General features: G+C 36.9%; 1 protein-coding gene and 1 long non-coding RNA gene across 2 annotated transcripts; one reads left to right on the forward strand and one right to left on the reverse strand.

Moving 5' to 3' along the window:
• Positions 1 to 4,881: 4,881 nt before the first annotated feature.
• On the forward strand, positions 4,882 to 6,143 carry LOC104214343 (uncharacterized). Its single transcript, XM_009763996.1, has 4 exons — positions 4,882 to 5,263; positions 5,392 to 5,786; positions 5,836 to 5,906; positions 5,951 to 6,143. The coding sequence occupies exons 1-4, from the start codon at positions 4,882 to 4,884 to the stop codon at positions 6,141 to 6,143; spliced, it is 1,041 nt and encodes a 346-aa protein (XP_009762298.1).
• A 12,234-nt stretch (positions 6,144 to 18,377) lies between these two features.
• LOC138880429 (uncharacterized) lies at positions 18,378 to 20,554 on the reverse strand. Its single transcript, XR_011403068.1, has 2 exons — positions 20,094 to 20,554; positions 18,378 to 18,573 (listed from the first exon to the last, which is right to left on the reverse strand). It is a non-coding gene; the product is annotated as an uncharacterized lncRNA (long non-coding RNA).
• Positions 20,555 to 27,549: the final 6,995 nt, after the last annotated feature.

Raw genomic sequence — 27,549 nt, forward strand, 5'->3', positions numbered from 1 at the left:
TACCGTCCTGTAGTCCCATATGTACATATCCAATGGATCTCCCGGGATCCCGTCCCATAGTCCAACTCATAGTGCGCGGGGATCTATCGGAATCTCGTTCTGTAGTCCCAAATAAAAAAACCCATTACTGGGGGAATCTACCGGGTGCATTCTCGTAGTTCCATATAACTGTGCAGGGGGATCTACCGGAATCCCACATCCGTAGTCCCAAAATAAACAGACAAGGGGGAGCTACCAGAATCCCACATCTATAGTCCCAAAATAAATACACAGCAGCAAGAGGGAAATATACAGAAATGGCAATATTTCATATTAAGGCAACAAGTGATTCTAGCCTAGCATGCTGCAGAGAATTCAAGTAAGGCAGGTTGAACAAATAAAATAATTAAGTCACTTAGACATGCTTTCCCAAGCTAACAACAGGCTTAATAGTGCAAGTAATAGAAACAGGAAAGGAAACATACTACTAATTACTTAAAGAAAACCGAATTTCCAACAATTAGCACAAGTACGCACTTGTCACCTCACATACAAGGCATTTCAATTACCAAATATACCAATCCTAAGGGGAAGGTCCCCCACACAAGGTTAGACAAGCCACTTACCTCGAACCGGCTCAAAATCAACCCGAGACCAAGTTCTTGCCACGAGTACTCGACTCTAAACGGCCCAAATCTATTCAATTCAATTTCATAATGTAAATACCACTTCAAGTAACTGATTTTACAATTAAATTCTAAGCTAATACGCGAAATTAGGTAAAATGACCAAAACCACCCTTGGGCCCACATCCCAGAATCGGGTAAAATTTATATTTTCAGAATCCTCACACTCTCACGAGTCTAACCATATCAAAATTATCCCAATCCAATGTTAAATCCCCAATCAAAACTCAATTTCTTGGTCTAAGAACTTTTCCCCCAATTTCCACAAAAAATTCGAAATTAAAGGATGGATTTAAGTGTAGATTCATGGAAATTAGTCTAAACCGAGTAGCAATCACTTACCCAAATTGCCCAGGTGAAAATCTCTTCAAAAATTGCAATCTCCCGAGCTCCCAAGTCCAAAATATGAATTATGGTTTAAACCCTCGATTTTGGGTTTTAAAAATCTACTCAGGTGTTTTGTACATCGCGATCGCGAGAAATGATGTGCGATCGCGAAGAGGAAAAATTGATGGCTCCTAAGATGGGCTATGCGAACGCGAGATGATGTATGCGAATGCGGAAGAGGAAAAGGGCAGGCTTATGCGTTCGCGGACCAGGCAATGCGAATGTGAAGGGAAAAAGGTCACTGTACCCCCGGCTCCTAGTTCTACTACGCGAACGTGAAAGGAGGGGTGCGCACACGAAGGAGGAGGGGGCAGACTTCCGCGATCACGAGCCAAATCATGCGATCGCAAAGAACAATTTAATCATCCTCCGAAATTACACTACGCGAACGCGCAGGGAAGAGCACGAATGCGATTAAAGAAACCTGATACCAGATTTTCTGCAATTCCAACAAGTTCCAAAATGACCCGTTGAACATCCGAAATACCCCCGAGGCCCTTGGGACCTCAACCAAACCTGCCAACCAATCCTAAAACATCATTCAAACTTGTTCCAACCTTCGAAACGCTCAAAACAACATCAAAACACCTATTTTTCATCGGATTCAAGCTTAAGAATTCCAAAAACTCTAAAAACACGCTTTTGATCAAAACGTCTATCAAACTTGTCTGAATGACATGAAATTTTGCACACACGTCACATTAAACACTACGGAGCTACTCCAACTTCCGGAATTCCATTCCGACCCTCGGATCAAAATCTCACTATCGAACCGGAAACTTCAAAAATTCAACTTTTGGCAATTCAAGCCTAAATTAGCTAAGGACCTCCAAAACACAATCCGAACATGCTCCTAACCCTGAAATCACCCAACGGAGCTAACAGAACCATCAGATTTCCATTCCGAGGCTGTCTTTATACTGTTTCGACTACGACCAACTTTCCAACACTTAATCTCTCATTTAGGGACTAAGTATCCCAAAAGTCTCCGAAAGTCATAACTGAATATCTCGGCAAATCAAAATAGCAGAAATAAAATTGGGAAAAGCAGTTAATAGGGGATCGGGGTGTAAATTCTTAAGATGGCCGGCCGGGTCGTCATAGTTCATGACTAGACCTCTTGTTGAGAAGACTCCCTATGAGTTACTTAATGGGAGAAAGCCAAATATATCCCATCTTAGGGCATTTGGATGCAAGTTCTTTGTGCACAATAATGGTAAAGACTCCTAAGGTAAATTCGATCCCGTGATTAGGGAATATTTTTGGATATTCTTCACATAGTAAAGCTTATAAGATCTATAACAAAAGAACTATGCGTGTAGAAGAAAGTGTACATGTGGTTTTTGATGAAACTAACATTCTTTCTGAGAGGTAGGAACATGAAGATAAAGCAATTGGGCTGGTAGAAACTTAAATAAAACCACAGCCCAGACTGAAGCTGCACTAGAGGAAGGAACAAGTGATGGAATAGGTTCTTCTACCTAGGGCAACCCGATAGGGGGAACTGAACAAAGAAGATCTGATCCTCAAACCTTGAGGGAACGTGTTCATGAACCTATTCCTTAGCAACAAAACACTAAAGGAACATCTATAGGAAACTAGTTGGTTGTGAAACCTTACAAGTACCAAAGTTCTCATCCCATTGAGAACATTACTGATCCAACCTCTGGAATCAAAACCAGATATTCTTTGAAGAATCTTTGTGCTTTTGATACTTTTCTATCTCTTATTGAACCTAAAACTATTGCTGAGGCTTTGCAGGATGTAGATTGGGTGAATGCAATGCAAGATGAACTCAACCAATTTGAGAGAAGTCAAGTTTGGCATCTGCTTCCGAGACCCAAGGACAGGTCAATACTTGGTACAAAATGGGTCTTCAGAAACAAGCATGAGGAAGATGGAACAATTACAAGAAACAAGGTAAAATTGGTGGTTCAAGGATATAGTCAAGAGGAGGGCATAGACTATGATGAGACTTTTGCTCTAGCTGCAAGATTGGAAGCAATTAGACTCCTTATAGCTTTTGTTGCTTATATGAAATTCACTCTCCATCAGATAGATGTCAAGAGTGTCTTCCTCAATGGCTATCTAAAGGAAGAAGTGCTTGTCAAGCAACCTTTAGGCTTTGAAAGCAAGGAATGTCCTGATCATGTGTACAAGCTTGACAAGGCACTTTATGGGCTCAAGCAGGCTTCAAGAGCATGGTATAAAAGACTATCAAAATTCTTGCTTGAGCATTACTACAAGAGAGGTAAGATTGATAATACTTTATTCTTGAAAGAAAAAGGTAAAGATATCTTGGTAGTTCAGATATATATTGATGATATAATCTTTGGAGCAACTACTGATAAGTTAACTAAAAAATTTGTGAAACTAATGGGGAGTGAATTTGAAATGAATATGATAGGTGAGCTTAATTTCTTTTTAGGCTTACAAATTAAACAAAACTTAAATGGAACTATGATCCATAAGCAGAAGTATATGAAAGAGTTGCTTAAAAGGGTTTAAATGGAAGATTCCAAAGAAATTAACACTCCTATAACAACACCCACAAAATTGGATGTAGATGAACCTGTTGATCAGAAGTTGTGGAGGGGAATGATTGGTTCTTTGTTATATCTCACTGCTAGCAGACCTGACATTGTTTTCAGTGTAGGCCGTTGTGCTAGATTTCAACCAAATCCAAAGGAGTCTCACTTGGCTGCTATCAAGAGGATCTTGAGATACCTAAAAGACACCACTCACCTTTGTCTATGGTATCCAAAAGGTAGTAATTTCAACTTAGTGGGATACGTTGATGTTGATTATGCAGGTTTTTGTGGATAGAAAAAACACCTTAGGTATGGCACACTTTCTTGGCTCATGTCTTGTGTCTTGGGCCACCAAAAAAATATTATGGCCTTATCTACTGCTGAAGCTGAGTATGTTGCTGCTCCCTGATGTTGTGCTCAATTGTTGTGGATCAAACATCAATTAATAGATTTTGAAATTGATGTAGGTTGTATCCCTATATTTTGTGATAACACTAGTGCAATTTGTATGACCAAGAACCCGGTTCATCACAATAGAACTAAGCACATAGATGTTAGGCATCATTTCTTGAGGGACAACTATGAGAAGGGTTTGATCACTATGGAATTTTGTGCTACTGACAAGCAAATAGATAACATCTTCACAAAAGCTCTAAGTAGAGATCACTTTGAAAGGAACGGGTTAGAATTAAGGATAATTAAGATCAACTAAAAGGAACCAGTTCTAACTCAAAAAATTGGTTAGAAAAATTGTAAATTTTTATACATAATTATATTAGATTTTGCTCAGTCTCATACTTTCATTAGTATACTTTTGTGCCATATTCTAAAAGGACTCACAAATCTCTAATGATATTATCTCTATTTTCTTGGAAAATTCAGACTTACACAAGAGATTTCTCAGTGAAGAACCTGGTTCATCAAGATTACTTGGTACGTATTCTCCCCTCTACATATTTTGGAATAATTATATTTGGATCATGATTAAGAGGAGAGTCCCATTTAATCCTAAAATCTTTGTGAACTTATCCGTTATGAACCAGTTTTGTTCCAACAGAGTCCAAAAATGCATTAAGTGCCTAGATTCTAGGGACACTCTTCAATGTATTTTCAAACTGAATTCCAGTTTGATTCGACTTTTGAAAAGGTTGTCGTTACCCAATTAAACACTCCCTTCTTAAATTGATTAGGACTTAGTGTTTCTTCACTTCTAATTCTCAAGCCATCAAAATTCTCTCTATCTTCTCTTATCTTTCAAGCACACTAAAGCCCATCTTCTCTCATACCCAAGCACATAAATGGTCAACTCCTCTGAGAATCCCTTATCACCACCCAAGGAAATCATACCCACACCATCTATTACACCTTCAACCACACCTATCTCTAAGAAAGGAAGGGTAAAGATGATGGCTCGTAAGGTTGTCATTGGTGAAGAGCAAATAAAGAAAATAAATGAAAAATTGAAAGCGAGTCGGGAAGAAGAACCCCAGAAATCTGATGAATCATTCAAGTCTGCTACTGAGGGAGAAGAAATTGTTTCTTCTAAGACAGAGCATGTAACATGTGGCCCTAAAGTTACTCCTAAAACTATCTCTGAGGTTGCTACAAATTCGGAAACTAGGTTTGTTCTGATAGGAACTGTGGCTGGTGTTGAAACAACTGAGTCTGGGAAAATTGGTGGTAAAAATAAAAAGAGAAAATAAAAGGAGAGTGAGGGTGCTCGAAGTGCTGCGAGGAGAATGGGAAAAGGAGTGGCTGAATCTTCACCCACTCCTGTTGGTTAACTAAAGAATTAAGTGTTATGGTAGTGTGGAGTAAGGAATCTGCTGGAGAAGAAGAGAGTGTGAGAGAAACAGAGGGAAATGAGTCTGGAGAAGCTGCTGAGGGGTTGGTTCGATTAGGGAAGGACGTTCAAGAACCTGTTCCATCTAAGCAAGAAACCCTCGTAGACCTTCTGAGAAAGGTATCTGACAGTTACAATCCTAAAAGGAAAAAGAGTTTAGGTGTCAAAGTCCCTAGTACTGCTACGACAAATAAGAAAAGAAAGGCTGCTTCATTTATCCCTGTTGAAACTCCTCCTACAAGAGTAAGATCTACAAGGAGTCAGAATAAGCAAAGTGAGGTTGAACTAGAAAAGGCCTTAAAACAAAGTAAGAAGAAAGCTGTTGCTAAGGGAAAGAAGAAGATGCTTGACCCTGTTAAGGTAGTTGATTAAAGCAATTGAAATTGACGAGATGGACCTGGTCCTTCAGGATGAAGAGGAGACAAAAGAAATGAAGGTTGTGACTCCAAAGGCAAAGAAAGTCAAGACTTCCACAAAGAAGTCTATTTCAAAAATAAAGTCTGCGGAGCCATCTACTTTGGCAGGTCTGTATTGAAATCAAGAAAAGTGAAAATAGTGGAGGAAGAAGAATGGAATAGAGAAGAAGAAAAATCTGATTATGAGAAGGACAAGATGGTTAAGTTTGGGAAGAGAACCTACTTGAAAAGTAGACTCCTCAGGGACTTGGAGGAGGAAGGTATGTTGATGATGCTGGAGAAGTTACAGTTGCAAGGTTAGAAAGATATGGCAATTCAGATGGATGGAAAGCTGGCCAGAACTGAGATTGTGGAGTTCATGGCAAATTGTAATATCAAAGATGGTAGGGTCACCAGTGTGGTAAAATGGGTGACAGTGAGTTTTGATGATAAAGAACTGGGAGAGATATTAAGTGTACTTGCTGAAGGGTACAATGATTAGAAGAAGCTCAAATAGCCAAGTCTAGAGAATCTCCCTACTACCCTTGCCATTACTAGGAAGTTTGGTGACAATGAAGAGGAGCTTGAGCACAAGGCTATTTACAAAAGTGATATGAAGCCACCCCACAAAATGCTGTTCGAATTTGTGAACAAAGTTGTGCTGCCTAGGCAGGAAAAGAGGCACACTACCACATTCATGGACCTAGTCCTTATGGAATATTTGGACAGTGGGAGACAAATCAATTGGCCTGGATTTATCATCCAAATTCTTGATAGGGTTTTGAGTGATGCCAAAACTCACGTCATACCTTATGGTTTTCTCACAGCTGTACTTGCACACTTCAAGGATCCCATCAAGAAATGGGAAGTTGGTACAAACAAGTATCATTTTGGGGCAAACACTCTAACTGCTTGTGACTATGAAGTCCAAACCACTCCCAAAGAACCTGGTTCATCCAAAAAGGTATATGTGAATATCAAAGTGCGAGCTTTGGTGCAAGAAAGTGAGGCTAAGGATGTTGAAATTGAAAGGCTGAAGAAGAGGTTGGTAGAAGTGGAGACTGAGAGAGATTCTCTTAGATCTGAGCTGGCAAAGGAGAAGGAGAAGAATGATGGCATTCTTTAGGATATGCTGAAACTGCTTCAAGCCAAGAACCAAGAACCTCGTCCTTCCCAGCCTCAAGCCTCCTAGCCTAGTTAGACCAACCAATGACCCGGATAGGAATTTTTTGTTTCTTTTGCTTCATGATCCAGTATTTTTATTTTTTCTTATGCTTTGTGGTAGGATCTTATCAATCAATGAAATTCATTGCTTTTGCTCTAATTGTTTGTTGATATTTCCTAGATGTTTAATATCCTTAGACTGATGGATGATGCTGATTCCATGATTGCATTTGAAGTAGCCCAGTGTCCATGGGTAATTTCTTTTAAAATCTGGTTATCTAATATAATTATGCAATTTTTCGACGATTCCAAAAGGGGGAATTAGGTTGTGTTTTTACTTTGGATTGTGATGTTTATAACCTAATGAACCTGGTTCTTGATGATTAGTGACTTTAAAAATAAAAAGTATTCTAACTTTATGTTAATGTTGAGCTGAGTTGAAACAGGGCCTACGCTTATGAAAAGCACAGAGTTTGTTATCATCAAAAAGGAAAATTTATTGGCCCAAGTAAAGTTTGTTTAATTTGATGATTAACAAAGGAACTCAAGCATGAACCAGGTCATCTACAGTGTGCACATACACGGGCAGATTCAAGAATAAGGGATGCACGTGAGGGAGATAAGCTTAACTTATTATATCTGATGTCTCCTGATCGAAAAGATTGCATAATTTATAGGGAGAAGGACTCCTTAATCAAAGATAACACTATCCAAGATAAGAAAGGAGTTAGAAGTTGAAGTTAACTAGAACTCTTCCACCAAGAAAGAGTTTATCATTAGAACTCTAGTTATTTCATATTCTACTAACTCTATATATTTCATGATGTTCTCACTTTACAGGCACACACAAAGATGAAGTTAAACGCGAGTTGAGAGCAAAATAGCAAGACATTTTACAAACAATTCTTGTGTTATTCAAGTGTGCGAACCTGAAGCTACATGAACCAAATAGAAGAACCAGTTCTGAGTGTCTGTCTTTTATTCTAGTTCAATTGTAGTAAGTGTTTTCAATTTGTACCTTTCAGCTTATCTAGAAACAATTGTATTAGGTACTCTGAGTATTCAAGTTAGAGTGAACTTGAAGTTGTCGCAACAGTTAGAGGGTAGTTGCCACAACAGGATTAGAGGTAATTCTTAGGTTTACAAAGAGTTTTTGTAAATACTGTTTTGGCTTAGTGATTTAGTGAAGTGTTGGGAAAAATTCTCTTGAGTAGTAAGTCGTGATTTTTTCACCTTTTGAGTCGGGTATTTTCCTCGTAAAAATACTTGTGTTCTTAACTTTTTGCATTTATTATTTTTGCAATAGTAGTATAAAAAACACATGAAAGAATCATGTCTTTCTATAATCTGTGCACGTGAAAATTGGACACCACACAAACCTCCTCCCCTCTTGTGTGGCATTGAAATATAAAGTATCAACGATCTATGCGTTTAGGTTTGGGATGTCAAAATAGTCTCTTTGCAAATATGCAAAAACTAATCGACATGCCTAAAGCCCTTGCTTTACTTGACTTATTCAATGCAAACTTAGTTGCGCGCATACATATATAGATTTTGTTTAACAATTCTACAACTCTCTTTACTGAGCAAGACCTCGTCCATATTCCTACTAATAATTTTTTTCTCATTCAATCAACACTTATCTGGCAGCTTAAACTAACTAACCTCCACTTTAGAATTAGGTTCAACATAAAAAAGATCTTATACTATTTCAATCTTTGTCATGCTCTTCTTCGTTTGTGGACTAGAAATGACAATGGCTTTTCTTTTTCCTTTATTCACACTCTGATAACACTACTGTTTACCCGTAAAATAGTATAATTGAATTTATAGACACGTGAATTAGTTTGATCTAAAAATATAGAATAAAACGAGAATGAAATCAAGAATGTAAAAATAACTTAAAGAAATACAAACATGCTGATGCGATGAGCTTCTCCGGAAGTAGTAGTTTGAACAATATTAAGAACAAAAGAAAGCAAATAGTTTTATTTGAGAGCAGAATATAGCTTTTGTGTACAGAATATTTCCTGTCTACAATAGAGGCTAATTCTCGTATTTATAGATTTATTTAGGGAGACAAGATCCTCAAATCAAGCTCTTCTTGAAGGAGAATAAAATCATCATTGATGATTGCGTAATGATTGGCTATAAATGCAGATACTCTTTGTAATGGTTGCTCATTGAATGTTATCCGATGTCAATTCTTTAAATCTTTGTTGTCGTCTACTCTCTTCGGGATTCATCTAGCCCTGGTCACATGCTTGCATTCGGTGCTAGCTATTTGCTGACGCATATCATACATGTCTTCCGTTTAACGTGTCACTTCGTCATTCGTCTTTGGCTAACCAATTTTACCCATACAACTATTTCTAAATCTATATAGTGTGTGCGCGTGTGAAATTGTTAATTATATTCTATGTAATATGTAAGTTTAAGATAGTGAATATATGGCTGACATTTGTGTCACCACGAATAATGACTAGCTAGCTAGTTTGAGAGTTTCGTTGGAATTTAAGTAGGTATGCATCAAAGAGGAATTTAATTCATTCATAAATAATAAAGGTGATAGGTACTACAAGAGTGCTTAGCAGCTGTACTATATATACGAGGATACAATTCGTACACTAATTGCTGCATAAATTCTTCAATAAAGAATGACTTAAAAGAGAACTTCTTTTCCTTGATCGATGCTTTGTCTCCTCTTTTAAATCCCAATATTCACTTTTGCAAGAATTAAGTAGTAATAGATTTCAAGAATAGGAGATCTCATTTTTTTTTATTTAAAAAAAAAAAAGAAGATAAGAAATTAACTGTGAGGTTTTGTAGAAACCCCTTTAATTCTGCACGAATAGAAAGGAACACGTTTATGGGATTCCTGCATGGTTCCGAGTTGATGCTTGGATTAAGTAATAGATTGAAGTGTAGAAAATCTATCCACAAACTCAAGGATGGATTTGGATTCTCACATTTATGCTAATATATATAACAACACCCATTAAGTGTACAACAAAATAATCGGTATATGTGTGTATATATGTATTGAGGAATACCAATAAGGGTCGTGGTAGAGTAATAAACTCTCTTTAATTCTTAGTCTCAGGTTTGAACAACAACCCAGTGGGATCCCATAAGTGGAGTTTGGGGAGGGTAATGTGTATGCAGACCTTACCCCTACCCTAGAGGACAGAGAGGCTGTTTTCGAAAGACTCTCGGCTCGAGAGGAAGAATAAAAACACGTAAATAACAATAACAAGGCCGGAAAATGATATCAACAATGTAAGAACCGGAGAAAAATAAATGAAAGAAAGCAGTAGCAATAGCAATAGCAAAAGTAAGAGCCACAAGAAGTAACACGACATGGTATTAGAAAACCGAAGTGCAAGATAGTACTAAACCAACCATAATACTGACATTCTAAGAATCGAAGACAATGTACTAGTCAGCTAGCCCTAATAAACCTGGAACATATCAGAAAAAGACATAACGACCTATTACCCTTCTACCCTAATCTTCGACCTCCATACCCTTCTGTCAAGGGCCATGTCGTCGGTAAGCTGAAGTCGCATCATGTCCTGCATGATCACCTCTTCCCAGTACTTCTTATGCCGCCCTCTACCTCTTCTCCTACCTACCAACGTCGGCCGTTCACACCTCCTCACCGGGACATCTAGGCTTCTCCTTCTCACATGCCCGAACCATCTAAGCCTCGCTTCACGTATCTTATCTTCCATAGGGGCCGCACAGACTTTCTCCCGAATAACCGCATTTCTAATCTTGTCCAACCTAGTGTGCCCGCACATCCATCGCAACATCTTTATTTCGGCTGTGTTCATCTTTTGGATATGAGAGTTCTTGACTAGCCAGTATTCTGCCACATATAGCATAGCCGGTCTAACCGCCGCCTTATAGAACTGACCCTTAAGTTTTGGTGGCACATTCTTGTCACAGAGAATGTCGGATGCTAGCCTCCATTTCATCCACCCGCCCCTATACGGTGTGTGAAATCCTCGTCAATCTCCCCGTCCCCTTAGATAACTAACCCGAGATACATGAAACTTCCTCTCTTGGAGATGACTTGTGAATCAAGCCTCACGTCTATATCTACTCCCCTTGACACTACGCTGAACTTGCACTCTAGATACTTCGTCTTCGTCCTGCTCAACTTGAAAGTCTTAGACTCTAAGGTCTGTCGCCAAACCTCCAAATTTTTGTTGAAACTGCCTCACATCTCATCAATCAGCACTATCTCGTTAGCGAATAACATACACCATGGCAACTCCCCTTGAATATGATATGTTGGTGTATCCATCGCCAAAGTAAATAAGAACGGGTTGAGCGCATATCCTTGGCCCCATCCCAACTGAAAAATGTTCCGAGTCTCCTCCCACTGTCCTCACCCGAGTCTTAGCTCCATCATACATATCCGTAATCACTCTAATATGCGCTACAAGAATACCTCTAGCCTCCAAGCATCTCCAAAGGACCTCCCGAGGGACCTTGTCGTACGCTTTCTCTAGGCCAATAAACACCATGTGCAAATCTTTCTTCCTATCCATGTACTATTCCACCAGCCTCCTAACAAGATGGATAGCTTCCATAGTCGAACGTCCCGGTATGAAACCGAACTGGTGATTCTTGAAAATAGACACCGTCTTTTTAACCCTCGCTTCTACCACCCTTTCTCACACTTTCATAGTGTGGGAAAGGTCTCAGGTTCGAATCCTGAATATGAAATTATCTTTGTTAAGGAATGCTTTTCACTAATATGAAACTTTCAGATACGAGTTTGAATTTAATAGGACCCCAATATGAATATCGAACACGGGTCTACTTTTGAGGGTATTGGCTAATCTTATCATGAGTCGAATTAAAGCTAGGATATATTGACGGCAAAAATAAAAGGATTTAGACCCATGATTGTTGGTTTTTAGAAGGACTGTAATAGATGCTTTATATGTGGCTATACAAGAGGAACAAGGAGAATTTATAGTACATGGTAGTAGTAATTTAAAAAGGAAATGGCGAAACATGTGTTTGGTATGACAGAATTTATTTTTCAAGATAATGCGTTTCTAAAAAGATTACTTCTGTGCTTGGATACTAGAGAATATTTTCCAATCAAAATATTATCCATCAAAAGGAGGAAATAACTTTCCTTATTTACGGGCAAAAATCATTTTTCTTACTCTTTTAACGTTTAACTTCATATTATTTGGTCGACTAATATCTAAATATTAATATTAATCTTCAGTACTAAAAAAGTTTATTAGGACACTCTATAATTTGTTATTTTTAGCGCATGTGTGTGTGTGTATATATATATATATATATATATATATATATATATATATATATATATATATATATATATATATAGATATATACCATAGGAAATGAATTTCGTGATGTCAAACACACTTAAGTAAAGGAAGAGCTTTTCTCTCACAATAAAAGTAAAAAAAGAAAGAAAGAAAAAAAAAAGGCAAAACCATATTTCTCAAAAAGCAAATGCTTGTATGTAAAACCCTAGCGTAAACATTTGTTTGGGCATTATTGCTTAATGATGTGACCTATGAATTTGGTTCATAAGGACAATAAGAGGGACACAATACATTATTCCTGTAAAAGAAGGAGGGTCATCGGTGTCAACTGTCACAAAAATGTGTCCTAACTAGGAATATTTGCAACTTCTGACTTACTAAATATTTTTTTCTTCTTTTTATAGTTAATTATTAGATACTTGACCATACTATAACATCTTTTTATTTATTTGAAAAGGGGAATTTTAGTGTTATGTACGAGGCACGGTAGGAAGAGGGTTGGAAATATAGCTGGAACCTCAAAAAGAAAAAAGAAAAAAACCATGAGCAGACTATTTCACTAGCTAGTCGCAAAATATTACTCTTATTTTAAGAAATAAAACAAATTGGCTTTGTTTGTGAGGGAATTTTAGTTTAAATATAATAAATTAACATGATGAATGGAGGGGTGGAGCTTGAGGGGCGGAAGTGGGTTCATTTGAACTTCTTTGTTGGAATATATATATCAGATTAATTTTTTTATGTAGATAAATTAGATATGAATCCTTTTGAAGAAAATTCTGCAACTGTACTAAAAAAATAACGAGAAATAAATATTTCATTGAACTGTACTTATTATAATCATTAATAAATTGAGAAATATGTATTGTTGGACACAACGCTTCACAAACATTATCATGGTATGATCAATGATTTTCAAATGAACGTAAGTTATAACTATTAATAATGTAATTTTTTTAATCACTATCAATGTATGTCAAATAATGTATATCACAAAATTTATGTTATGCAACCTGTTTGAGTAAATATTTTCCTGCTTCACAAATACATAGAGTTAAACTTCCAAAGTATAGCTTCATCCCACCAGAAGGTCAAAAATACAATGATTAATTCGGCTTCATTTCATAATCTAATTAATTTAATGCACCTGATTAAATCGTCGGTTACAAAAAGAGGAAGCTGAACGGTCGTAGTCAATGTCAACATACAAAAATTGAAAGAGAGATTGACAAAAGGAATTTTTACATTTCTATGTCACATAGAAACCTTATTACCCTCAATATTTAAGGTTTGACTTAATTACACTTAGTATACCAAATTATCAATTCTATACCATAATTAATTAAAGGTATAATTAATTGTACATTTTTTACTCCTTAATTAAAGGAATATGCACGTTTCTCTCTCCTAACCCCTCAGTCCCACCCACGTTTTACCCATACCCGCGTTCTTTCACCATTTTCCATCTTCTGAAACCAAATTCTCCCTCTAAATTCACAGAAAATTGAAGAAACCCTTCAATAAAGTTGGTTCCCCATTTTACTCCAGTTGAAGTTCATCAATAAAGAACAACAAAGTTCATCAAAATTGAAGTCAAATCTTCAAAGTTCATACACACATTTACCTTCAGCTTCAAATTTTCTCAATGAAGAAGAACAAACCTTCAAAGAGACAAGAGAGTAGCAATTCCACCATTGACAGCCATTAAAAAGCTTTGAAGCTTTGAATTCAAATTTGGGTTTTCAAAAATCATTATTTGTTTTGATTGGGTGTTGTTGTAAATAATTAGGAATATGTTTTGGAGTTTATATCTCAATTTTGAGGGGTTTTGGTGAAGATTTAGACTTGATTTTGGCTGAATTTCGGATTGAAACTCGAAGAAGAAGAAGAAGAATTGCAGCAATTGTAGAAAAATTGTAGACTGTTTTTTGCAGAAGATTTGTAGATGTTTTAGTCGTTTTTGATTTGTGAAAACAGAAAACAAAGCATCTACAATCAGAATATAAATAATTTACAAAATATCTACAACCTGGGTACATTGAATTTTAATATCCTAATTCCCATTCAATTGTAGCTTAATTGATATTTTCGACATAATTGCATTTTTTGCAGAAGATTTTGTAGGAGTTTTAGTCGTTTTGGATTTGTGAAAACAGAAAATAATGCATCTACAATCAAAATACAAATAATCTATAATTTATCTACAAAATATCTACAAACTGGGTACATTGAATTTTAATATCCCAATTCTCATTCGATTGTAGCATAATTGGCATTTTCGACGTAATTACGTTTTTTACAGAAGATTTGTAGAAGTTTTAGTTGTTTTTATTTGTGAAAACAGAAAACAAAGCATCTACAATCAGAATACAAATAATCTACAATTTATCTATAAAATATCTACAAACTGGGTACATTGAATTTTTATATCCCAATTCCCATCCAATTGTAGCATAATTGTGATTTTTGATATAATTACATTTTTTCAGAAGATTTGTAGGAGTTTTAGCCGTTTTTTATTTGTGAAAATAGAAAATAAAGCATCTACAATCAGAATACAAATAATCTACAATTTCTGCAATATGTCTTCTTCTTCTTCTTCTTCTTCTTCGAGTTTTAATCTGAAATCCTGTCAAAACCAAGTCTAATCTTCACCAAAACCCCTCAAAATTGAGATATAAACTCCAAACCATATTCCCGATTATTTTAACAACACTCAATCCAAACAAATAATGATTTTTGAAAATCCAAATTTGAATTCAAAGCCTTCAAGGTTTTTAATGGCTATCAATGGTGGAAAATATCTGGAAGAATATTTACTTCCATAATTGTAGCGCGCCTAAATAGGAATATATGGAAGAATATGATTTGATCTGATTTATGCCAAATCATTTTAGAATACTCTGTTCCTCAATTTTAGCTCGACAAATTAGGAATATTCAGCTACTATTAATTAGTATTTAATGATTGGTATAATAACTGTAGAAAAAATGTGGACAGGGCAGGTAAATTAGAAACTATGCACATTTTTGGTAATAAGGTTTCATATATGGTATAGGAAAGAAAAATCTCTTGACAAAAATTGTACCTAGGGCTTGAAAGAAGAGATAAAATTGGAGAGAAAGTATTTCATATCTGTGTAAAGTGAACAAAATGCCAAAAGTCCAGAAACTTCAGTCTATCTTCCTATATATACATTGGGCTTCTTAACTAACCTACTCATAAATAAAAAAAACTGGGCCAGGGCCAAATACAAAAGGGCTAACACCAATAGCCCAAACATCTTCATGTAATCCCAACACCCCCCTCAAATTGGAGGGTAGGCACACACCCAACTTCCCAGACAAAGTGCGATGTTGCAAACCTGTCAAAGGCTTAGTAAAAATGTCAGCCATTTGAGAATAAGTAGGAACATGAGATAAAGAGATGAGGCCATCAACTAATTTGGTGCGAATAAAATGACAATCGACTTTGATGTGTTTAGTGCGCTCATGAAACGCCGGATTCTTGGCAATGTGAATAGCATCCTGGCTATCGCACAAAACAAGGATTGAAGCATCAATAGAAATACCCAAATCAAATAATAACTGAATCAACCAGGCTAGTACAACCATCACTTTACTCATAGCCCTATATCCTGCTTCAGCTAAAGACAAAGAGACTATATTCTGCTTTTTAGATTTCCAACTAAGGAGACTACCACCCAAATGAATGCAGAAACCAGTGACAGAACGTCTAGATTCATGACAAGCATCCCAATCACTATCACAACTAGCAAGCATAGAGAAATCAGAGAATTACTGAGAATCACCCCAAAATCAGAAGTCCCCTTTAAGTATCTCAAAACATGCAAAGCAACAGCCATATAAGGGACCCGAGGAGTCTTTAAAAACTGGCTCAAATGCTGGACAACAAAACATAAATCTGGCTGAGTATGAGTCAAAAAATTGAGGTTTCCAACCAAACTCCTATAAGATTCAGGCTTAGGCAATAGCTCACCAACATCAGAATGCAACTTGTGAGCAATGTCTAAAGGACTAACCACTTCAGAAGCATCAAGACAATTAAACTCAAGGAGCAAATCAGAAATGAACTTCTTTTGATGCAAAAGGACCCCAGACTTGTGATAGAAAAATTCAATACCCAAAAAATAGTTAAGCAAACCTAAGTCTTTGATCTTAAACTGAACATCAAGAAAACTCTTAAGAGCAGAAATTTCAGACAAATCATCCCCAGTTAATACAATGTCATCAACATAAATTGCTAGAAAAACAGAAGAAGACTCAGTTCGCTTAACAAACAAAGAATAGTCATTTAAAGAGTGAGAGTAGCCCCTGGAACAAAGGGCTTGAGACAACTTTACATACCACTGTCGAGAAGCCTGTCTTAGCCTATAAAAAGATTTTTGCAGCTTGCAGACTAAAGTAGCAGATCCAGAGGAGGAGGAATCAATAGAAAGGGCCTGGGGAAGCTTCATATAAACTTCCTCATCTAAGTCCCCATGTAAAAAAGCGTTATTAACATCTAACTGAAACAAAGGCCATTGTCTTTTAACTGCAATAGCAACCAAACATCTGACAGTACACATTTTAACCACAGGAGAAAAAGTTTGATTAAAATCAACACCCTCTACTTGAGTGTCACCTCGAACCACTAATCGTGCCTTATATCTTTCCATACTACCATCAGCTTTATATTTTATTTTATAAACCCACTTACTGCCTATGGGCTTCTTACCAATAGGAAGCTCAATAATTTTCCAAGTTTGAGTTGGCTCTAAAGCTGCAAATTCCTGTCTCATTGCCTCTTGCCAAACAGGAATGGCAGCAGCCTGAGTCTGAGTGTATGAATATGGCTCTACTGGAACAGGTTGTGTAGTGGAAGTAGAGGTAGTGGTGGAGCAAGAAATAGAAGGAGGAAGGTTAACAACATTGTCAGTCAGATGGGAAGGAAGATGATGGGATCTGGTGCTTTTCCTAAATTTAGAAGGAGGGGGTAAGATATTATTAGGTGATGAAGAAGAGGGTACAAAGTCATCAGAAGATGAGGAGGTAGCAGAAGGAGGGATAGGAACAGAGGGAGAAGTATCATAGAACAAAGGGAGAGAAGGAAAAGGAGAAGAAGGAGTAGGAGCAGAAGAGGGAATCTTATAAGGAAACACAGATTCATGAAACACAACATCTCTTGAAAACAAAATAGACTTAGTTTGCAAATTGTATAACTTGTACCCCTTTTTAGCAAAAGGATACCCAATAAACACACAAGGAAAAGCTCTAGGGTGAAACTTATCCCTGTGACACTCGGGGACTGTAGCATAACATAGACAACCAAAAGTCCTTAAATGAGAGTAAGAAGGAGGATGACCATATAGTAATTCAAAAGGGGTTCTTTTGGATAAAACTGAAGATGGAAATCTATTAATAAGGTAAGTTGCTGTCAACACACAATCTCCCCAAAATTTTATAGGAAGATTGGATTGAAACAAAAGAGCTCTTGAAGCTTCAAGTAGGTGTCTATGTTTTCTCTCAACCACACTATTCTATTGTGGTGTATGTGGACAAGTGGTTTGATGGATTATCCCATTATCAGAGAAAAATTGAGTGGCTAGTGTAGAAGATCCAAGCTCTAAAGTATTATCACTTCTAATCTTTTGGACAGAAAGTTAAAATTGAGTTTTCACCATGATTATAAATGCTTTAAGCACAGAAAATACATAGCTTTTAGAGTGCAACAAATGTGATCATGTTGCTCGGCTATAGTCATCAACTATGGTAATAAAGTACTTAGCACCAGAATATGTTTGAGTGTGGTAAGGTCCCCAAGTATCAACATGAATAAGTTGAAACAATGAGGTAGACTGAGAAGAACTATCTGGGAATGGTAACCTAGGTTGTCTAGCCAATGGACAAATAGGACATGTAAAAGATTGTTTAGCTGATAGGTCATTAGAAATACAAGGTATATTTTTTATTTTCACAAAAGGAACATGTCCTAATCTATGATGCCAAAGAACATCATTTTTATTCACAATTTGTTAAACAGTACAAGATGATAAAGGAGTAACAGAATTTGAATTCATAACTGGCTAATTTGCATGCAATGAAAAATCAGCATTTTGTACCATATTATTAGAAACAGAAATAGAATTACTAATATCAGGAACAACAGAATTAGAGAGTTTAGAAGGAGCAAATGATAAAGGTAGAGCTTGTATAGTCCTTGGTCCATTCTACCAAGCTCCAAAAGCTTCTTCATTGAATGGGCCTGTAGAAGTATGCATGAAAGGGAAGTGAACTGTACATTACAATTGAACTGAATAATCAATTTGCTCACAGAAATCAAATTATAATGGGAAGTATGAATGTACAAGACATGATGAAGGGTAAAAGATGGCAACAATGTCAAAAAGCCTGTGCAGGTAACTTTAACTTTGTAACCATTAGGCAAAGAAACTAGATAAGGGACATGAAGAGGTGTGATGTTAAAGAGAAGATTTTTGTTTGAAGTCATATGGTCAGTTTCTCCAGAATCCACTATCCAAACCCTTCCAACTACACTAGTTAACATGCGCACAACAGAACTACCATTCAAACACACAGGAGAAGAAGAATTAATACCAACAAAATTGACAGAACCTATGAGAATTGGCTGAGAACTAGATTCACCCAGTGTAGACTATTGGAGCAGGTTCATCAACTGAGAGTACTGCTCCTTTATCAAGCCAGGAATCAAAGAGTTGCCCAGATGAAGAATATGATAAAGGAGATTTAGAGATACCAGAAGACTGTGCCTCAACACTTGCATCAATACCAAATCTTTTAGTCTGCCCCTTTGTAAATTTGAAATTTGGAGGAAACCCATGTAATATGTAATATTTTTCAATTGTGTGACCAGATTTTTTACAATACTTGCAAGATCAAAATTGACTCTTTGTGTATACTATTTTTGAGGAGAAAATTGAGGGGAAGGCTTGGTATTGAAATTTGCATTAAAAGAAGCTGATTTTGAGTTGAACTGAGTGTTGGGGATAACTTGTCTTTGTTTTCCATCTCCGCATCATCAAAATGTTGCTTCTAACCCTTATGTAGACCTCATTGAGACCCATGAGAAATTGATCGACCTTATCCTCTTCCTTCTCCTTTTGGAGACCCACCTTAGTAGCGCAAACACAAGAATTTGCATGTCTACTGCTCATATTCCCCAATTCATCCCATAGTTTTTTAAGTTTGTTGAAATATGAAGCAATATCGAGAGTCCCTTGGAAAGTAGAAGCAAGTTCTCTCTTTATTTCAAAAACTTTGGTTCTATTAACACTCCCATATCTATTATTCAATTGCAACCAGATACTTTCAGCAGTCTCGAAATACTGCACACTCTCAGCTATATCCGGTGATAACGAGCTAGTTAACCATGATATGACCATATTATTGCACCTATCCCACTGCCTATATTGAGGAGAATTCTCAGCAGGTTTAGCACAAGACCCATCTATGAACCCTATTTTATTTCTTGCAGATAACGACACAATCATACTACGTCTCCATCTTCCAAAACCAGTCCCCGAGAATGGCACAGGAACAAGGGAAATGCCAGGGACATTAGAAGGAAGAAGAAACAACGGGCTAGAAGGCTCAGGAGTATACGTAGTGGACGAAGATGTTTCAGGAATAAAATTAACCATTGTAGCAAGTAAATTGATCAAAAAAATGAAAGAGTCTAAACCGTCAACAGTACAGCAACACACACAACTACGCATGCAACATGTTAGACAGAGAACGATATACCAGACTTCTTCGCAGCCTGAAGAAGCAAAGGCCTTGATAATAAAATTCAACAAAAATCAACTTTAGCTCCGGTGAAATTGAGACACAATCGACTTTAGCTCCGATGAAATTGAGACGACGAAAATGAGTGAACACCAAAGCTTTATTCTCGAAAACAAAACTCGGGCAGCAGAGGAGAAGAAATCCACACAAAAACTTCTAAAAATTCCGACAGAAATCGTGAATTTTCGGCGAAATCAGAAATCTCCGACGAAGACGAAAAACTCAACGAAACCAAATGAGGGTAACATCGCTAGATAGAGAATGACGAGAATTCATCGGATTCCCCGCTTTGATACCATGTCAACATACAAAAATTGAAAGAGAGATTGACAAAAATTGTACCTAGGGCTTGAAAGAAGAGAGAAAATTGGAGAGAAAGTATTTCATATCTCTGTAAAGTGAACAAATTGCCAAAAGTCCCGAAACTTCAGCCTATCTTCCTATATATACATTGGGCTTCTTAACTAACATACTCATAAATAAATAAAAAAACTGGGCCAGGCCCAAATACAAAAGGGCTAACACCAACAGCCCAACCGTCTTCACGTAATCCCAACAGTCAATGTCAATATTACATGTTGGAGAATTCTTGAACGAGGAATAATTATATCAGAAAAATAACATTTGGGATTAATCTTTTTAAGAATTTAGAGAAAGGGAATATTTTAAACTTTTGCGGAAGAAGTTTTGCGAAAAAACAGGAAGTATATACTTACTATTACTACTACAGCAACAAAATTAACAACAACAACTCAGTATAATCCCACCAAGTGCGGTATGAAGAGGCTAGGATGTACGCAGCTTTACCTCTATCTTAGAAGGGTAGGGAGACTGTTTCCGAATGACCCTCGGCTAAAGAAGATGAATGAAGCACTAATAGCAAGACAATTTGTTTATACTAAAAATAAATGTCTACTTTTACTTGTCTAGAAATGAATAATTTACCATTTTATACATATTTTATCCTTCTTATTAAGTACTCCCTCCATTCATTTTAAATGTCCATTTTTTACTTTGCACATGAAGCATATATTTTACAATTTTACCCATAATAATGATAGCATTTCAAAAAGTTTTGGGAAATGATTTGGGGAATAAGTAGTTAATAATAAGGGTAAAATAGAAAAAAAAAATTGTCTTTCTCTTAATATAGTATAGTGGACAAATAAAAATGAATATATATTTTTAGTATAATGGGCAAATAAAAGTGAGCGGATACTAATTATTTTAGTTCATTTTTCAACATACAATAAATAGCGGTAATATAATTAAGTTATCATATTATTTATTATTTTTTAAAGAATGTACCAAGTCAAAAATGGTCTAAGTAAACTACTTGTAGTAGTTCAAATCAGTTTATTCATCAAATGGGAGAAATAACTTTCCTTACTTATGGGCGAAAATTATTTTGCTCGTTATTTTAGCGTTTAATTTCAGAGTACTTATTCAACTAATATTAAAATATTAATATAATCTTTAGTACTAAAAAGTTTCATATTAACACTCTCTAATCTTTATATGTGTGTGTGTCCCATTTCATTTTTTCAAAAAAAATATTTTCGAAAAGATATATGTATATCATAGGAATGAGTTATGTCATGTCAAACACACTTTAGTAAAGGAAGAGCTTTTCTCTGAAAAAAAAAGTTTTAAAAAAAAATGGAAGGCCATATTTCTGAAAAAAGCAAATGCTTGTATACAAAATCCTAGCGTAAAAACATTTGTTTGGGCATTATTGCTTAACAATGTGACCCTAAATATTTGATTCCTAAGGACAATAAGAGGAGGAACACATTATTCCTGTAAAAGGAGGAGGGTCAGGGGTGTCTACTGTCACAAAAATGAGTCCTAACTAGGAATATTTGCAACTGTTGACTTACTAGATATTTTTTTTTTCATACTTTTTTTTTTTGCTGAAACGACGAAATGTAATAAAGCATGAAATTAAACATTGTTATTACAACACGGAACCAATCTTAGTGAAGCAACTCTTACCAAGTCTGTGGTAAGTAAAGAAAGCAAATAAAGGTATTGTGCTCAGAAATATGTCTTCATGTTCGGTATATATTACGACCCAAAATCCATTAAAGGTCGTGATGACACCGGACACCGCTGTCAGGCAAGCCAACAATAATTAATTAATTTGGTTCTCATTTTAGTACTTTGAAATCATAAATTTTGCTTCAATTAAATAATAAGAAATAAATTACAGAGTAAATAATAATGTTTGCAATAATTTCCAATACTGAACAACCCATACTCACCCCAAAATCTGGTGTTACAAGTGCATGAGCATCAACTAGGAAGAGTAAAATAAAATACATCATCTGTCTGTAATACAACATTGGATAGGAGAGAAATATATAATATTCTGAAGGAGACTCTGCTGGTTGCGGATCGTAACATAAGATGCAGCTCACCTAAGTCCCGTTATCAACCACACCGTTCCGCCCACAAGGCCAGTAAATGTATATGTGTCTGTACAACAAAATGTACAGCAAGTGTAGTATGAGTACGAAAACAACGCGTACCCAATATGTATCCAATCTAACCTCGAAGAAGTAGTGACGAGAGGTCGACTCCAACACTTACTATGGCCAACAATAATATACCGATGTTATAAATAAATCATAAATTTTATAAAACGACTGTAAACTCAATAACATGAAGCAAGTAAACAATTCCTTTGTAAATAAGAGATTTCCAAATTCATTTTCATCTTATATCAAAGTATATCCCAGACCAATGAAGCAGTATCAATTATTATAAATTTCCAAAGCAATCAATACAGTCATGTGCAAATCATGTCGAGGTCGTACGGCTCGATCCAATATATAAATATATACTCTGCACTGCCGATGGTCGAACGACACGAACCAACATACAAATATAAACTGTGCACTGCCGAGGGTCGAACGACACGAACCATAGATGCATCTATTAACCTGCTGAGGCGAACGACCCGCTCCCATGAGAGTAGTGAAAATTTACCCCGCTCGTGGAATATAATTGCGACATGGTTACACATAATTTCTTAAGTTATTATAATATTCCTTAATTCTTTTCGAAATTACGAAGTTTAAATGAAAACTTTTAAATTCTCAAATCCCTCAATTTCAACTCTTTTCAAGAAAATTAATAAGCAACTCAATATCGCTTCTTCTCGAGGCAAACAATAACCACAAATCAAATAACCATATCAACAAGGCATGATGTAAACCTAAAACTACTAGGACATAGGCATAGCTAGTAGCTACGTATGAACTTTTATCACCTCGTGCGTACGTAGCCTCCACAAATATAAGCACATATTAATTTAGTTCACCTATGGGTTAATTCCCTCTTACAAGGTTAGAAAGGAGACTTACCTCGCTTCAAAGCCCACTTTCTGGTCCAAGATTATGCTCAAGCCCTCAATTTGGTGCCGAACAAATCCAAAACTAATCAAATAGTGTATAAACTAATCAATACATGTTCAAAAGTTCATATTCCAACTATTAAGGTGATTATCCAAACCTAAATGTAAGATTCCTAAAATTCACCCCCGCGCGCACGTGCCCAGATTCCGGAAATTTTCGAAAATAAACTTCACCCATAAACTACGAACTCAAATATATAATTTATCCCAAATTTCATGTCCAATTTCAGGGTCAAAATCCAAATATACCAAAAATCTAGGTTTTCTACCAAAAGCTCACTTTCTACAAATTTTCAAGCTTGAATCTATATAAAACCATGTATTTATCTCAAAATGGATGGGAATAACTTAACTTGGCATAGATGATGAAAGCCCCAATTTGAAGCTCTCCAAAAATCGCCCAACCAAGAGAGAATTGAAGAAAATGGGCCAAACCCCCCTTTATAAAAAATCCTCTTTTGCCCAGCGATCCTTACACCTGCGGTCACTTGATCGCTTCTGCGGTTCCGCAGGTGCAGCAAATGATCCGCTTATGCGGAGATGCCCCCTACAGCCCGCTCCACTTCTGCGCCTTTCCTTCCGCAGGTGAGGTCTCGCTTCTATGGAGAGATGACCGCATCTGCGGTCTCAGCACGTCCCCACCAAAATAGTATCTCTGCCCTTCTTAGCCACTTCTGCGGCCCAAACCTCGCAGGTGCGGTTACACAGAAGGCATCTGCTTCAGCCCTTCTTCCAAGTCCAAACTCGATCCGTTTACCATCCGAATTCCACCAGAGGCCCTCGGGATCTCAACCAGTTATACAAACACATCCCAAAATACATTACGAGCTTAGTCGAGCCTTCAAATCACATCGAATAACGCTAAAATCATGAATTGCACTCCAATTCAAGTTTAACTAACTTTAGAACTTCAAACTTCTATATTAGATGCCGAAGACTACCAAATCACGTCCAATTGACCTCAAATTTTGCACACAAGTCATATTCGGCATTACAGACCTATTCCAACTTCCGGAATCAGATTCCCACCCCGATATCAAAATGTTCACTTCCGATCAAACTTCTCAAAAACCTTCAAATTTCTAACTTTCGCCAAATGACCCCGAAATGACCTACGAACCTCCAAATTCATATCCGGACGCGCTCCCAATACCAGAATCACCATACAGAGCTATTCCCAAACTCGGAATCCCAAACAGACATTGATATCATTGAGATGCACTTCAATTCAATTTTATAAATTTCTTCCAAAATACTAACTTCCACAATAGGCGCCGAAACGCTCCCGGGTCATCTAAAACCCGATCCGAATGTACGCCCAAGTCCGAAATCGTCATACGAACCTGTTGGAACCTTCAAATCCTGATTTTGAGGTCGTTTACTCAAGAATCCAACCTTAGTCAATTCATCCAACTTAAAGCTTTCAAAATGAGAACTTTCTTTCCTATTCAACTCCGAACTTCCCGAATTTCAATTTCAACCACGCGTACAAGTCATAATACCTTAAGTGAAGCTGCTCATGGCATCAAACCACCGAACAACATGCTAGAGCTCAAAACAACCAGTCATGTCGTTACATTCTCTCCTACTTAAACGTACATTTGTCCTCGAACATGCTAAGAACTATGCTGGAGTTGTCTGGAATCGCTTTTTAACACTTCGTGTACCTACCCATGCTACCACAACTCAGTTGAGCATATTCGCTCGAGCAAATTTGAAGATTCCTCTTTTGTTTAGTCAAATTAGCCTTAGAGCCAAATTCCAACATCTGGAATTTTTTGCTAGGCCCACTTTCAGCATACGAACACCGTATCAGTCACTACATACTATACCAATACATAATTGCACACACTTGCCGAATTTTCACCAAGCACTACATACTTCACGTGACCATAATATCATTCTCTGCTGCCAATAGACGAAATTCTACGAATTCGATGCCCACAACACATCTCATGACACATATAAGTCTTGTCCCAACTCATGCAATACCCAAGACGGAAGAGATGTGTAGAAACTCATAACCAACTGCCGAGTCAACAAATCATGGAGCCTATTCTCTGGACAAGAACCATTACCTCATTCTGAACCACTCAAAAATAATTGCTCTTTAATATACTTCATATAAATCCAATCGCACTAATCCCAGGTCCAATAATCTCGTCTTACCCAGTACAAGCTGCTCAGGAAATAAGCCACCTCAGGCCTTGCCAAAAGCCTCATATGATGCATTAATATGCCAACAAGCTACAAACTCGAATGTGATACCAAAGGGAAAAATGAACTCTGGAAAGAACTACTCAACCCACGTAACTAATTAGCATCCGAAAAAATGTTATGAACCTTTCTCAAAAAATGAGAAACAAAACACACAAGAATAGATATGGGGAACTGTACTCAATATCACACTGTTGTGGCGTGTAACCCGATCCACACAAAATACCGTTACGGCACGCAACCCGATCCAACCATGATACCCGTGGCGGCGTACCACCCGATCCAAACAATGTACCCGTGGCGGCGTACCACCCAATCTACACATAATAATCTATAAAGCAATTACATACCCAACTAAAATGCTCATACATGTGAAATACCCAAGTATCAACCACAAGCATGCGAAGTGCATAATGAATTTCCTGGGGAGACAGATAGCACCATACGAACATGATTAAGGTGCGATATATGATCTGAATCTTGAGAGCCATCTTGCTCACATAAGGCCATCGCTACACGGAACCTCAACACATATGCAATTTATCAAGCCGTTTCACAACTCACACGGCACAATATAGTATTACATAAAATAGCCGACGACGAAATAACATCCAACGTCTGAATACTCCTCCATAAGGAGCGTTATACTGAAATGAACACATCCGGCCTAATATAGAGCCCACATTCATATTTAGATCCATCCACGGACCTCAAGCCAATTCTGATCGTGCCGTACTAGGCTAGTAACCTTTCAAGGATCCTCAATAACCTCTGCCACATAGGAACCGCCATCAAATCCAGAACAATCTTTCCACAGTTCACAACCCTAGAAAAACCGAGCGCCCTTCAGGCATAAATTTTTACATTAATGATAGTACCACAATCTCCATACTTGGTTTCAATCTTCAATCAATTAAGTGACTACATGTCACACTTATATAATCTTCCCATAGAATATTCTCGCACGACATTCTGTACAAGTTAACAAGTCTACATCTCCATACCATCGCCCATACCAATGTTGTAAAGCAGATCAAGAATCCACAATCAGTACGCAAGCCTCTTACACAGGACACCGATCTCGGGTGACGCTAAAGACAATATCAACTTACTCTAATCATCTGAATCCCTTTTCCCTGCTCGTACGAGCTGGTGATATTCTTGTCAACACCAAACTGCAACTTTGATCCTCAACTTCCAAATCCCATGCTACTCACTGCACTTAGAGGGTGTTTGGATTGGCTTATTTTAAGTGCTTATTGGCTTTTAAGTACTTTTCTAGTTTGTGTGGTGTTTGGAAATGATAAAAAGTGTTTAAAAGAACTTATTTTTAGGCATAAAAAGTACAAAATAAGTTAGTAGCCAAAAATTGGGTATTACCAACTTATGGCTTTTAGCTTTTAGCTTAAAAGATACTTTTTAAAGTCAATCCAAACACCTCTTTAATCATGCCAATGCGCAAAAGTACCAGAATTTCATCCTAACTCATGAACCACTAATAGGGTAAACACTTCATCATGTATAAATCTTTTACTTAGCTCATTCCAAGAGAACTATAGCAACACGAGACTGAATTCTCATAGCCGCAGAAAATACCAACCTCAAGTAGTGGTCTAAACTACCATAACTCTTCCGGGATCCATCTACACATAACATGCCATAATACTCGAATGCCTCCAAATAAAATCAATTACAGCGGCCGTCAAGCCTCGCACGTACCGCCACAAATCACGTGTATAAATTAACACGCTGAGGGAACTGATCATTTCCACCATCATG

This window comes from Nicotiana sylvestris, chromosome 10, assembly GCF_000393655.2.
Source record: "Nicotiana sylvestris chromosome 10, ASM39365v2, whole genome shotgun sequence".
NCBI classification, from domain to species: Eukaryota; Viridiplantae; Streptophyta; class Magnoliopsida; order Solanales; family Solanaceae; genus Nicotiana; species Nicotiana sylvestris.

Excerpts from the sequence above, each read along its gene's own strand:
- LOC104214343 (XM_009763996.1), top strand. The coding sequence starts at position 4,882 with ATGGTCAACTCCTCTGAGAATCCCTTATCACCACCCAAGGAAATCATA. Across the intron at positions 5,787-5,835 it reads AGATGCTTGACCCTGTTAAG|GATGAAGAGGAGACAAAAGA; the intron begins GTAGTTGATTAA and ends CTGGTCCTTCAG. Across the intron at positions 5,907-5,950 it reads GTCAAGACTTCCACAAAGAA|GTCTGTATTGAAATCAAGAA; the intron begins GTCTATTTCAAA and ends CTACTTTGGCAG.